The sequence below is a fragment of the Gasterosteus aculeatus genome, chromosome 11 (assembly GCF_964276395.1).
Source record: "Gasterosteus aculeatus chromosome 11, fGasAcu3.hap1.1, whole genome shotgun sequence".
Classification (NCBI taxonomy): domain Eukaryota; kingdom Metazoa; phylum Chordata; class Actinopteri; order Perciformes; family Gasterosteidae; genus Gasterosteus; species Gasterosteus aculeatus.
The window spans coordinates 8,142,355-8,157,347 of NC_135699.1; the positions used below are offsets into that span (position 1 = coordinate 8,142,355).

At 49.2% G+C, this 14,993-nt stretch overlaps 2 protein-coding genes across 8 annotated transcripts in view; one reads left to right on the top strand and one right to left on the bottom strand.

The window, feature by feature from the left end:
* Nucleotides 1-14,993, bottom strand: part of rpl19 (ribosomal protein L19) — a 219,666-nt gene that overhangs the window by 79,715 nt on the left and 124,958 nt on the right. The gene's annotated exons all lie outside the window — the stretch shown is intronic.
* arhgap23a (Rho GTPase activating protein 23a) overlaps nt 1-14,993 on the top strand; it is a 51,967-nt gene continuing 36,974 nt past the window's right edge. For 4 of the 7 annotated variants that reach the window (XM_040190028.2, XM_078083589.1, XM_078083591.1 and 1 more), the window contains exon 1: nt 1-537. In XM_040190028.2, the coding sequence (XP_040045962.2) occupies nt 529-537 (9 nt within the window). In that variant the 5' untranslated portion in view covers nt 1-528. Of the gene's footprint in view, nt 538-10,014; nt 10,790-14,993 lie in introns of those variants that run through there. The other 3 variants (XM_040190026.2, XM_078083588.1, XM_078083592.1) reach the window with 1 other exon arrangement.

Here is a 14,993-nt window from a genome sequence, read left to right on the forward strand (position 1 = left end):
GCTCTCTTTGGGTGCAGCAGGAGGGGGAGGGGAGCTGGATAGAGAGGAGGGAAGTGGATACGGAGAGGGAGGGAGGGAGGGGAGGGGAGAGGAGACGAGGCGAGGGGCCAGCTCACACAGGGAACGAGTGAAAGAGCCTCCAGCACGAACGCGTAGAGCGGGACTCTCCCCTCGGTGTGATCCAGGAGAGCGGTGACCCACGCGCACCCCGTTTGAACTCCGAACCCCACCCTGAGCTGCAGCAGGAGCAAGGGGGGGAGGACAAGAGGAAAAGGGGGCAAGGCAGGAGGGTTCGGATGTGTGAATCTGACACTCAGAGACTCAAGGAGAGAGGACGGAGCATGCCTCTGTGGAGCGGCGGGCAGGCTGCCTCGCCTGCGTGAGGAGAGACGGACTGGACTGTTGGTGGGAGAACTGAACAAGGCAAGGAGGAGGAAGAGGAGGAAGAGGAGGAGGGAACCAGGCAGACAGCCGGGCTATCTTGTGCCATGACAGGAAACAGGACGACGGAGGAGGATCGCTGAAATCATGGACCAGGTGAGGATGGAGAGGAGGAGGAGAGGGAGGGAGGTGCTGAAGGGGAAGTGAAGGGGACGACCAGCTTTCGTGCTCGTTACATTCACAGCTCGCTGACACAAAACACACACAGCAGCAGCAGCAGCAGCAGCGTTCATCACATCCATCATCCCCTTTTCCATTCCCTCAAGGCAAAAACAAACGGCACAGCACGCTGCATTACCGGCAATGTGTTTTCTGCCCCCCCTCCTCCAATACCAAGCTAGGTTTCACTCTGGGGAAAGGGGGGCGGCAAAGGTGCCGCCACCCCCGGTAAGTATCTCTGGAGAGATGACACAGCTGAAAAAGTGTCTGTGTGCTTCTGGGCATAAGACCAACGCTCTTTGGGAGTGGACACAGGGAGGGGAGCGTGAAAAGAGGGGTGTGGCTCACTTTGGTGGGTCATGCAGGAAGTGGCCCCCTCGCCGTGGATGGAGGCGGGCGGTGCCATGCAACAGGGTTCCCACGGAGAGGCTCAGGTGAGATGCTGTATGCAGGCTGGAGGCAACACAAGGCTGCTTGGAGTTGAGGGTGGGATGAGTGGTGCACAGACCCCCCCCCCCTCACCCTCTCCCCAACGTTGCACTCGACGCACCGCTAATGTGTGTCCTAGCTGCTGATTACCTCACCCTCCACCGTCCCGGGGAAGTGTTGTGAGCATCAGGTTTGGGATTAAGGAGGTGGGGGGGATAAGAAGCGGCGTGGGGGGTCTGAGATGCCCCGACCGTTCGTTTGGCTGAATAATGCATGTGGTCCATGAGGGGAACATCTCCTGTCTGTGTCCGCTCGCTGAGGTCAGTGTGACGTTAACCCCCCCCCCTCTATAAAATCAGGGATGATCTCATCACTGCTGCTCGTCAGACTGTGTGTGTGTGTGTGTGCGCGCGGGCGGGCGGGTGTTTTCTGGTGTGTATCGGTGAACACACTTGTAGGTGCCGTGTCTTTCCCTTGTTTATGTGTTTTTCTTTCTAACTCTTCTTCTAACCTCATTTCCCCAAATTGGAAGCCTCAGGAAATAAACGGAGCACACGGTGCGTCCGAGTTCAATGTCAAGGCCTCAGTGTTGTCAGTGTTATAGACACACACAAACAAACGCACACTTCCCGTATCAGTTCACAGTTCTGCACCAGGAAAACAAGCATGGTAACCTATAGCTCACAATGTACCTCCCAGGAAACCAAAACTATTTATAAGACTGCGCAGCGCTGCAAAATGCTGACCCGGCCTTCGGCGCAGCGCCACGACTCGGCCTGTGTCATTCTAATAGATGGACCATGTTGTGATGAACGGACAAATTTGATTACGGCATTTCCTGTTGATCACGTGACTAAGTGTCGTTGTCATTATGTGAGGCTTTATCTCTGCTCTTGTTTCCTGGTGTGGGCCTCAGTCAGCCTGGTGTTCCGTGATGATTCTGGATATACTGTACGTGTTCGCAGAAGCTCCCAAGGGCTCGCCTGTCTTTTGGGAGTGTAAACATGCGCTGACACCGCCGTGTGAAAGTAAACAGAGGCATACGGTGTTTACTGTAGTCGTGGAAAGGCGTTTCGCTGGACAGTGTCTGTGTTTCTCTCGGCCCTCATTTATTGTGTTGGACATGTCGGAGGGGCGCGGCGATAAGGAGGGCAGTGGCTCAGTGTGCGAACAAGAGATGTGGAATCGAGGGCGGCGCTGGGACGCCTCTTTCTCTCAGTCTGTCTGCATTGTTCTGCGTCTCCCTGTGCTGCACGCATCCCTCATCCTCAGGGGGGGTGTCTACTTTTATAAGTTTATAAAAAACACCCTGACCAACACCGGGGCAAAACTACTTGCGTGAGGACGATTAAAATGCCGGGCCCGGTAGTTGTGGCCATTAGCGCTTTCCGATCGATAGGCATCGATGCAGCGGGGCAGGGCTGTGGAGACCGCTGCTGCCTCCGGGGTTCGGGGGCTCCTGACCACGTCCATCAGACAGAAACAGGTGCTTCTCTTTTTGCTCTAACGGCCCGCAAGCCGAAGAGAAACGCTAGTGTAGGAGCATAAAAGACAGGGCTGGCGAAGGATCCATTCATTTCAGGGATAATGTTCATTATTATCATGTTATCATATTATTGTTATTATGGCCCATTAAGAACTGGACAGCCGCCGTCTGAACACGACTCCCTGGAGGCGACATATGTGTCTGACTGTGCTATGTGTGTGTGTGTGTGAGAGTGTGTGTTATCTCACAAATTGTTGTGTCTGTTTCCCATGGATGGGGCAGAAGTGGATTGGCGTCCAAATTAGCTCGGAGCGCCGCAGCCGTGAAGGGAGATATTTCACGAGAGCCTCGAGTGCGTGTGAGAGGGAGAAGAAAGGCTCCTATTAAGTTACAAACGAGATAGTGAGAGGGAATGCAAAAGACAACAAGTGTGAGAGAGGGAAGGATAAAGGAAAAGCCTCATGCTGGAACAGGTGGTCTAATCTGAAGCCCCGCCCATTGCCCCCCCCGGCCCTCCTTGCTGCAGCTTTCCAATCTTTGGATTCCTAGGAATTTCTTGTTCTATTGTCCTGAGCGGTAGAGACTGAAAGACTCTCAAAGAATGAACTTTGTATGCACATCTGCATGTAAATTGGAATGAAATGCTTGTGTAGCGTATATTCATTTTCTCACCCTTGAGATGCAGGGAAATGAAAACGAACATGCGCGCTATAGAGGGGGTACGTTTTTCTAAATGTTTTGCGTGTTGTCGTAAGAGAAACATGAGAGGAATTTTTCCTTTATTACATTTTTTTCTTCCATTGGATTTCCTGGAGGCAGATAACTGAATGCTAGATGCCTGCAGGCAGACAATGGGAAAATGGTCCTATGAAAGACAACTAGGACATGTCCAGGAAGAAAACAACTCCTCTTCATCGCAGGACAACTGCTTTGGACCTCAACCCTTAATGCACTTGAGTGGCGACCATTGAATGCATGCAGATGGTAGGGGCGGAGGGGGAGGTGGAGGGAGGGGTTCTCCAGCAGGGGTCAAAGGTTAGCCCGTGGGGTTAAAGCCCTTCCTGTCAGCAGCACTCTGCATTAGTCCAGCCCATTTCAGGCCTCTACGTGCTGATGACACAGGATGAGCAGGGGTGAGATGAACGAAACAGAGCGATCGGGTCTATCAGTAGCATCCAATTGTGAGGCTGCTGACTTTGTCCACTTTAAGCCTACGGCTCAGTTTGGCATGCACTGCGCTCATTTTGACATGTTTGGTATTTTTCAACTCTTGACCCCGGCGGGCTGTCGGTACCTCCCGGTATCCTCCATCTTTTACATCCATGGCTTGATGTCAGTCTGCAATGAACAGCTGTAGAGCTCCTTCATTACTTTGAGCACATAGATGCCTCACTGTCAGGCGCCACCGCAGCTGCTTCTCAACAATGAGTCGCTTGCTTAATAAGCCACTGGCCCATTGACCTATTTTTCAAACTACGGAAGATGAAACAATTCACATGTGATCAAGTCTAAAGTAGATCTGAGTTGTGATCCTAAAGATATCCGTCCTCTGTCTGTGCCGGCGGCACACCACAACTCACAACACCTGAATATGCATCAGATTAAACGTTCAGGCCCTCTCATTGTATTTTGGGGCTCAAACAATCAGGACAGAACGGCACAGATTGTTCTTTTAAATGTTGCTCAGTCTGCTATGTATTTTTGTAAATGTCTGTCTCCGGCTCCATGAGCATCACCGCCGGGAATCCTGTCAAATCCCACTGACTGGGGACAAAAAGAAAAACGAGTTGAATCTGAGGACAACTCCTGTACAGAGCCCTCCTGTGGCCTCCACGCGCTACTGCGGTTCTACTTCTGTCTTTTCAAAGGGGTTTAAGGATTATCTATTTAGGGAAATCTCTGCAAATGAACAGATGGGGGGCTTTTGACAGAATTTAACCTAGAATAACAAGTTTGTTTTGCTGATGGTGACATTACAAATTTATGTTAAATATACACGGGTATGTTTACTATCACGCCCTCTTATCGACCTCTCACCCGCATTGATCATAGTAGGAAATGTGTTGTAATGTAAAGTTTATCTACTCAGATCAATGTCCTAATTCGTGGGTATTTTCTTGCTTTATGTTCTGCATGAATCATTTTTAATGATACATGCTTCGAAATGAATGTATTTTCCAGCATTTTGCATAAAATTAAAAAAATATGTTTCTGTAAAACATTTTTCTTAAAGTTCAGAATATCTGAATTCTGTCTGTATATATTTTTTTAAGAACTAAGAGGTGAGCAATGCAGATTTACCATCCAGCATGACAGTTATATAATGGCTGGCTGGATGAAGACGTGCCAGGGAGCTTTCTGTAGGTCCAAAACATATTCCGTCCTCCAGAAGGACAACACCCGTCTCTAAGGCCATGTCTAGACAAACCTATCACAGAGTTAGAAGGCAGGGAAACGCTCAGATTAGGATGTGATCGCCCACGAACACATGGGATTATACAGATCACTATATATTCTATAAGAGGTGTGGCTTAAATTTGAGTCTTTCATGTCACTTAATACTCTTTTTATCAGAAGATTCAAATGAGGAGTATAGAAATAATGTGTCATCCATTACGTTCGGCACGTTTTGCACTTTTTTTGGATGGACATAATTGGTTTAATTGATTTTATCCTGTTTAGGTATTATAACTGTCAACAGGTAAAAGTCTAGTTTATTTCAAAACCTCTTCATTTTTTCACAGACGTGCTTTTCGGTACGGTAATCATTACAGTTATTGAAGCTTATGGTGACTTTCAGAATTAAAGCAAAATTAACTTTTTAACCCTCCTCACCAAAATACTGAAATATTTAGTATTTGTTATCAAATACAGCTGCGTTTAAAAACAACAACAACATATTAACATTTATATTCAACAAACGGCATCTACTGTTATTTTAATTCTTTTAGTTATTTCCGGACTTTCCTGACTCATCAGTGACCAGCAGAAAAACCTGACGTGAACTGTTTTGTTAACGTCAGACGGAGCGGTTCTCGAATGTGACTTGAAGACATATGTCCTCCTTGCAGCTCATGTCCATTGTCTCCCCCATGCTAGAGGCAGGAAGTGGAGCTGTGAAAGATAAAGACGCCGCAGACACATTCGGGCTTATGAAGTGACGGTCAGCAGGAAGGAAACTTGCAGCGCTGCTACTGGAACTACTGTTTATTTCCCCTCTCTGTCCCTCAAAGGAGGATGAGGGGGAAAAGAACATGTCGGGAGATGGGGGGGGTCGAGGGAGGGGGGTCAGGGATGTCCTAGGACGAATGCGTGCCAAGCATTTATAGTAACAGCTCACGTTTAGAAAGAGTGGAATACCCGGTGTGATTCACTTATTGTCGTCTGGAGCTTTGACCAATAGGCCGAGACGGACCGGAGACTTTTGGCAGACGAATCAAGGGTCACTCGTGCAAACGGCGACACCTGAACTTCCACCACTCTGGTGGTCCACGCCCTGCGTGTGTGTGTGTTTCTGCGTTCTCGGACTCAATGAGTCACATGCTCCAGTCTCCCACCCAGACCAACGTCCCTTCCAATAGCCAAGGGTCCATGTAGAGACCCGTCTCCGCTGCTGTACAGCAGGACACGTCCACGGGCTCGTAGCCGCGTTCCGTCTGAACGACTGCGGCCTGCAGAGGAATGAACGAGGCAGCTGCAAGAGAGAAGGGGGATTAAAATGAAATGTGGCGTGCAGCGAGGCGGGGAGGGGAGACGGGTTAGCAGGTCCGGAAGACAAGACATAAAGACATAAAGAGCAGAGTAAGAATCTGACGGACCTAGCAGACGATACGATGAAGGCTCCTTCACGACCACGGTTTGAAAACAGAAAGGTTGAGTAACTTATTACAGTTTTGTCGACGTTCCATTGGTTTTATGCAGAGAATCATTTGTGTGCACCGGATGTGAATATTGTTCACACGCTGTGTAAACTGCTGTTTTCTTATCTGCTATTAGTTCAAACACGACTTGGCAACTGCCTGAGCAGAGGCTGCATTTTAGATTCCCCAGTAATTGACGGGAAAATCCAAACATTTCGATCAAATATCCAGATGCAGCCCAGTGACAAAGCCCGTCTGTGTTGCCCGGTCAGCTGTTTCCTGCCCTCGTGCCAGTTGTCTGGCCAGACTAAAAGGACTCCTCCTGTCCCAGAGAAATAGGGTGAAATTACGGCTCTAACCCCCCCCCCCCCCCCCCCCCACAACCTTCCCAAACCCCCTTCACAGGAGTGCCAAGGGAGCCTCCGTGTCAACAGCCCTTCTCTCCCTTCTCTCTTCGTCTGCCTCCACCTCTCAATCCCACGCTTACAGTCGTGCACGTGATCGTACCTGAACATCACACGTTGAGCTTCAGCCTGTGTGAGCTCATGGTCCACATTTCTGTGGCCTGAGCGCTAAACCGGACACGTTTCACCCCATCGGGCCCAGACGGTGATAATCTTCTCATTACATTGGACACCCGGACAAAAGAATGTCACTTTTTATATCAAACCAGCTGAGCTATAAAGAGGGCGAGAGAGGGGACCTGTGCACATTGTGTCATTCTGGCCCTCAGCAGCTGGGAAACCAGTCCAGCGGCTTCATTAAGTGCAACTATATCGAGTGCACACTCCACAGAGGCCTCAAGTGGATGACGCTGAAAAGATCCGGCAACTTCACCCCTCAGCCCCAAAGTTTGTGGCTCGACGGACATCCTCCGAAGGGACCGACTCTGTGACTCGAGGGAGGCGGCGTGAAACTGAGGCGATGTGAAAGAATGGGGAGGGGGTGACCGCAAACGACTGAAGCACACCAGCCCACGCGCTCTGTGAGGTGGCCTGGAATGGTCCCACGGTGGGGGGGGGGGGGGGGTTAAGCGAGGATGGAGGATGAGGCCTGTTCGTGGCATTGTCCTACTGGGGGGGTGCGATTATGGAATGGCCGAGGGGAGGCTGTGCGGATGCTGCAGGCTCCGTCTCCAGCTGGACCCTGGAGGAGAAAAATTGTGGCGCGTCGCCTCGCATCTCCGTTAGATCAAGGCTTACCCGCGCACCGCAAGGCCGAGGCCCGCGGTTGTGTGTCAGCGGCTGAGGCTCTGACCCAGAGATGCGGCACACGGACGCGAGAGGCATCGAGTGCAGTGTGTCAGATGAAATGCCACGTGTCTTGGCTAGATGTGGATGGAATTCCTGCATTTCGAACCCAGCATTTTGAAATATATATATATATATATATATGCTTACCCTGCTCAGATATGACACACAACACGTCAGCCACGCGCAGGTCTGCCTCCGTCCTTCTCCCCGCACCTCTGGGTCTCGGGGCATGAATAATAGAAAGCCCACTTGTCTCACCTGACAGGCAAATTGATGTGTAGCGGGAGCGTGCATCTGCATGCCGTCTAGGGTAAGATGACCTCAGCAGTGGAGGGTTTTGATTAACTAATCATTCTTCCCCGCAGGAAGAGAGTCCGGGCACAGAGGGATCTATAGTACGATAGAAAACACATGGGCTGCAGAGATCCAGATCCAAGGTCAGAGAAGATGTAGGAAAGAGTCCTCCCCCAAAAAAAGCAAGGTCCACGGCCCTCCCCATTTCTCAGGGCCATCTGCCCTCCTCTCTCACCTTAAGACCAGCACGCTGCTGCTTAGCCTCTCACTCGGCCACGGTGGATTCCCATCCAGAGCTGCGAGCTCTCCAAAACCCGCTGCATGGGGAACCTTGGAAGGCAGAGTTCGGATCCCATTCGGTTGATTATCCATCTCATAGGGGAGCGATGAGGGAAGGTCACGGCGTGCCCTCTTTAAGCCCTCTGCTGGGGCATTGTTGTGTCCCAGAGCGGGACGCGATGCAGAGGGAGCGAAGCAGAAAGAGGAGACATGTTGAGATGGAGGCTGAGTCGGCAGCTGCAGCTCTTGGCGTGGGAAGCCTCCCGTAAGCTGCCCCCCCCCTCCCATATATGACTATATGACTTCAATCTTTTTCCCCTATAGGCGAGCAGGCTTTTGAAGAGTAATGAGTAATAGTGGCCACATGGGCCTCCAGCACGGCATTTCTTTACAAATTCTTCCTTCTTCTTCTTTAGCTGTTTTTCCTTCATCTGGACTTAAATTAATATTTACACCATAATCACCGCCGGGGCTGTCGTTGAGCACACATACACACTGGTAGGAAGCTGTGTGACTTCTTGGCAGCAGGCTGAAGTTCCTGCTCTTGATGAGTAACCTTCCGCTTACTGTGCCGTCTATTGATACACTCTGGCAGTCTTCATCTGCAGCCAAAAAGGGCTAAAAATACAAATTTTTCCGAGAACGTGTGGTCCATTCAGCCTGGGTGTGAAGGGAAACCCGACGTGAGTTACACATTACGCTGTTTATCATGAGTCACGCTCTAAATTAGATCTATGTGCCTTTTTTTAGTAGCAGTGTTTTATGTCGAGGCTATGAGATTTTTCACATGTAAAGCATTATATTTCATAAGATTGTGGTTTACTGTCTTTACAGTACTTCATGATTATGATGAAGCGTCTTAGCGTCACCATGAAGAGATCAGAGTCGGTTAGTCAATCGTTTTTATAACCAATTCCTAAGTCATTCTGAAGCAGGGACCAGAAGTTCTCAAATGTGAATATCTGTTTCTCTATGAAAGTTAAGTGAAGACGGTTCATTTTAAAGACCAAATGATTAATCAATGAATCGAGCAAACAATCTGAATACCGGTGATAAAAATAATCACTTGGTTTCTCAGAGCATCAATTCAACATAATAACGTGAGATTCAAAAACCTTTCAATGCGCTTACATTCAAGTTTAGGTTATTCATTCAATTATTTCCATTTTTTGTTTTTTTTTATGATCTACGTCGATATATTTCAAATGGAAATAGTGTCATTTTTTTCATTAGTTACTGTTACTTTTCACATTATGCAAAACCAATAACGAGCAAGTGTTTTCCTAAAGCAACCGAAGACCTAAAGACCTTTAGAAAAGGTTCTTTTCAGAATGTGCAGACGTTTTGTGGGCGTTACGTTTGGTTTGATTCGTGCCTTGATTTACCGTCTCCCTGCCATCATCGACCCCTCCCGCCCTGCACACAAATGTCCGGCGCAGCCAGAGGGAGCCCGCACGCTGCGGGTTTGACGCGCGGAGCGCACAGATTTACTGCCGTCAATTCCCACATTGTCAAGTTTACCGTAATATAGTCGTAGTATGTCCGGTAATGATTTTAACCATAAAAGCGTAGACCTCCTCTTCAATGATAAGGAATCATACTTTGGTCAGAATGCTAAATATTTAGTGTACTAACTATTTAAACAATAATTATATCAAATAAAAAATGGTTGATATAGTAGAAATGTTTCCAGACGGGTTTTGCTCAAGCTTCAACCACATCCGTTACTAAGCATTCAACAGTGGTAAAAGAAGTACACAGATAATGTTACTCAAGTAAAACGGTGAAGAAATAACCTGTTAAAGGTAAAAAATCATGTGATAGATTTTTTACTTAAGTAAAATTACGAAAAATATCAAAATAGTTAGAGCACAAAAATGAAAAGTCCTCATTAAGCAGACATAGTCTGCAGGATTTGTGTGTTGTGTGTATATTTGTAATATGCAACGTAACAAAAAACTAGTGTGATTCAAAAATGTGGTGGAGTTAAAAAGTACAATATTGGCTACCAAAATGTCTTGGAGAAGAAGTATGAAGTAGCATAAAGCAAAGAACAAGTACTCAAAATGTCTCTTCTTAAACAGGGCCGATGTATAAAGTACTTGAACACGTGTTTACATTCCACCCTTTTCAACCCGCGCCCTCCACGGACCTTTACTTTGAAGGCATCCCTGACTTCCGGTGTTCCTCCATGCGTTTGGGTGGCGCTTGCAGGCGGTTTTCCAGGCAGCACGGAGGGATTTAGTTGTGTACAACTGACTGCGGTCCGGCGGAAGGAGGAGAAGGAGAAGGAGCAGAAGGGGAGGAGGATGAGGAGGGGCCGAGTGCATTGAACGGCACCAAATCAACGGGAACAGACAAGGGGCTTTTTTTTCCCCCAGTAGGAAGGAAGCTGGATAAGTGTCCAACATATAAAGCCAGAGCATTGTTTCCCCTCAGAGTTTGCCTCTGTTGCCGCTTGTGCTGCAACAAACCTGCACCCCACCCCCACCCACCCCCTCCCCTTGTTGCAGCCCAACAGTTTCTGCTGTCCGATGAATGGAGTTGCCTTTTGCCTTGTTGGAATACCCCCCTACCCCGAGAACCACGTAAGTACGCCGCCCGCTCCCCGGCGCATTGATACCCGGACCTGCTGCTTCAGGGAGCGTGATTTCCTAAGAGGATTAACACTAGTTTGCACGGGCACTGTGGACACGCGCACGCCCGCGCGCACACTCGGCGACGTACCGTACAGAAACCGGGTGTTTTTTTCTTCTTCTCCCCCTGAAGCTTCTTGTCCGCCGTTGTTGATTGAAAATGGACAAGAAGCCGATTTGAATTCGTATCGGCTGCTTCGCCGAAAAGTGATCCGCAGTCCCATTGGACGGCTCCCCGGGTCTTTTGTCGGTCTTTTGTCCGCCTCTTTCGTCCCCGGGAGGAGGGATGGCTGTCAGTGGGGACGGGACGTCCCACACGGAGATGGGGGCTCTCAGGGTTACTCCCTATTCTGATGTTCTGCCGTTAATCGGCTACATTTGTGACGGAAGGTCCGCTGGACGGGTGGGGGGGTTAAAATAAAGCGACGGTGGTGTAATACAAGTAAATGGAAAGACAGGGGGATAGAAACTCCCCCATAACTGCTGTATAACCATAGTTTGATGCATTTGCTTGTATTCTGCAAAAGAAAAAGTAGGTCCACCCAGCTGCTGTGGCTGTAGATGCGTGTAGATTCTAGTCGATAACATTCCTCCCGGTCTGACTTTAACAATGTGTTCAGACGCACTGATGTGTCATAGAGAAGTCATGAGGTAAGAGATGCCTGGGCGGTGGTCTGGGTTAGGGTTCGGTACACTGTGTGTGTGTGCTATGATTTAACCCCACAGGCTCCATTTGATACGTGGTTGTGTCCGGGAGCGTGTGTGTCTGTGTGTGTGTGTGTGTGTGTGTGTGTGTGTGTGTGTGTGTGTGTTATGAGGTTATATTCAAACCAATCAAACGTTCCTCAGCAGATACTTCAACACTCTGTATGGGATTTTTTTGCTTGTGAATTTCCGCCTGTTTTCCACCCACTTGTGCTCCCCTTTTTTCTGTTTTGGTTCACTCCCCCCAGCGAGGAAAAACGTTTCCTCCTCTGTGGCAACGCTTCCATTGAACCTGTCTGATGTGGCCGTAACAGAAAGTTCCTTCAACCACATTGGATTCTCTTCCTTATCTTTTCAGCGTTGCATAGTTTCATGGTAAAACGCATTGTAGTATATCACGTGGTTTACCCACCAAAATGTTGCCTTAATCAAGTTAGTGTCAGATGTCTTCCAGTATGTGTGTGTGTGTGTGTGTGTCTCTGAGCTGTCTTCACATCGGCTCCAATGCTGACCTCAACTAATCACAGTCCCCAACCTCTTTCATACCTGACCTTTGACCCTACATGTCACAGCCAACACCCAGCACGGGGGGGGGGGTGCGGGGAGAGGTAGTGTCCAGTGGGACGGGTCCAGCGCTGTCAGCGGGCCTTGGGTCTAGTGCAGCGGTGTTGGGGGGGGCGGATCAATAGAGGCTGTGGAGCGGCAGGGCGGGGTGAGGGAGGGCGGGACATGCAGGGTGCCTGATGCTGCATTGTGCCACGTGATGCTTGATTGTATCGATGATGGGAAACACAAGAGCGCTTTTATGAAAGATCTTGAGCCGGTCGATGTTAAAGCCTGTGCACGTGCAACGGATTAACGCGGCGTGATCCTGCAGTCTCCTGAGTGCGGGCAGGCATGACTTGCGCGCTATCGATGACAGGACGTTTGGATTTTTTTCTGCTGATTCATGACCGTTGCTCTTTCTCTCCAGTCCGAGTCACATCATAGCTGTCCCATCTGGACGGAGGCTTAGGCACTCTTACAGCCCTATCTGAGCACCGGCTGATCCCAGGACAGACGTCTCTGAACAGATCTCCGCTCCTGGTCAAAAGCAACGTTAACCAAACGCAGGCGAACGATGCTGCAGAGGAAAGCATTTCTGTCATCATTTGAATTAATAACAAAAAACAATCTATAAATGAAAAACTATTTTTTGGTTTACTGCATTTGTTACTTAAATGCATAATACAATATATATAGTAATTATATTCACATGTATTCCCAATACTGCATTATTGGAGCACTTTTGCTCAATTTTAAAGTGTGAAGCGTTTATAAACAGCACTTGTGCAATGCATTATGGGACAGGCTGCCCACTACCCTGAACAATTGAACGGGGGTTCGTATTTGTTTTTTTCCATTCTATAGGCGACGCACCCAGAACACGGCGGGTATTCTGTCCGCCTGCTGTCAACCACTGCGTCACTGGACACACACACACGCACACAGAGCACACTCGGGAAGTGCGTGTCACAGGCTGCCCTGCAGGGGACCGTTAACGCCATTAAGACGTCTCTCGCACCTTTACACCTCCGCCCTCCCAGCCCGACACCGTCACCCCCGCGGCATTCCTTGACTCCGGGGCCTTGGGACAACAGCTGCACTGCCGCTCGCACCTCGTACCCACACTCATTAACCCACCCCCACACACACACACACACACACACACACACACACACACACAGACTTGGCCGAGCACAGGTGTTCACCTATATAGACTCTCCAGCACATTAAACACACTTAAATCATCATTTGTATGCAGATGCTTGAAACATGGCCACACGCAGTATTCACATGCTTTCTGTTTTGAAGATCAGGCGAGCGTCTAATTTGTCCTTTTCACTAGGGAGTCCTTGATGCTGTACAAACATGGGGGGGGGGGTTAGGTGGGCAAAGGACATCAGTCACCAGTGACCTTGTTTGCTGTGGTGAGAGGGGAGCGGCTGCTGCTAAGCAGGCGCGTTTCTGCTGCTAATGGCTCTTTATCGATTCTCCAGTCAGTCAGTCAGTTGGATTCTGTCTGTTATTATTCTCTTATTTGAAAGTCCAGTTTCCCGTTTGGCAATCTAGCAAAGTGGCTTTAACTCAATGTTTTACATGGCGTCACCGCTTCAGTCCGGGACGTTTGGTGTCTTTTGGACCTTTGGGATCCCTGCCGGAGCTTGACTCACCCAGTGGTGGGTTAATTCTTTTTTTTTTTTTTTTTGGGTTAGATGGGAATGTGATCATGATTAGATGTATCACTCTTCCAGAAGGCCACATGTGGCTAAAGAACAAATGATGCCGGCTGAGTTCAAAAGTTGAAGGTACTATTGTGCTTTCCGATGTTATTGTCTGAGAGGAGTTCACAAGGATCGATTCCTCTGGAAGGAAACTGCAGGAAACGCTTACTCACACACTCATCTGACACCACTTCCATTACTCAGGCAGCTAATAGGTAGAATCTTCGGTAAAGTAAGTAAAGGCATGAGCTCGGCTCGGCACTCGCAACCCTTGCACTTTTTATTTGCTCTTATCTCTGTTTTCCTTTTGATTTCAACGGATTATCTGGGCGCGGGGTTCACCTGCCCCTCGTGTCCCCCGTGTCCCGGCTGGTCGCGTTACATGTGGCGTCTGACTTGCAGGCGCAGGGAGGTTTTGTTGTGAAACAAAGCCTCTCTCAGAAACAGATGAGGGCTAATTCGATTCAGCCTGTTGATGGTCTGGCCTGCGTCAGTGCCTCTTTGTGTGTGCGATTGCAGGGACCCTGTCTGGACACGTGTGTGTGTGTGTGTGTCTCAGTGTGTTGTTCCTGTGCAGGAGAGCCAGTGTACACGAGGGGCTTCATGTTGGGGTGAAGCTGCCTTCATTGGAGGAATGAAGAACAGGTCAGATCTTGTCCGTAAACGCGGGCCCGTCTCCGCCCGCGTCCGTCTGCACGGGTCGGCCCGGAGGCGGCGGCACCGGGTTGGAATCCGGGTCAAGGTTCAGAGGTGAGAGGCCCCTCCTCACACACTTGTCCCCCAGTAAATAGGCTAAAGAGGCAGGAGGGAACCGCTGTCACTGTGGGCGGGAGGTCCCGCGCGGGGGCTGTTCGACTGATCCCTACTCAGACGATCAAATCCTGCATCTTATTCTGTCTTTCTCCCGTCCCGACATCAAATGGGCCCATTTATGCGTTGCCTTCTCCGCATGTTGACATTTTTTCTCAAAGGGGCCCGATGATAAGACCTGTTTACAGACGGCTGAATGCGGCGCTGTGTTTCGTTCCAATCAGCCTTTCAGGGATTTTTTCCTTTTTCTTTCTTTTTTTTTTTTTTTTTTTTTACAAACGGCTGGGACAGCTCTGGAATGTGAGAGACAGAGGAGGGGGTGAGGAGGGGGTGAGGAGGAGGAGAAGGAGAAGGAGAAGGAGAAGGAAGTCAGAAGA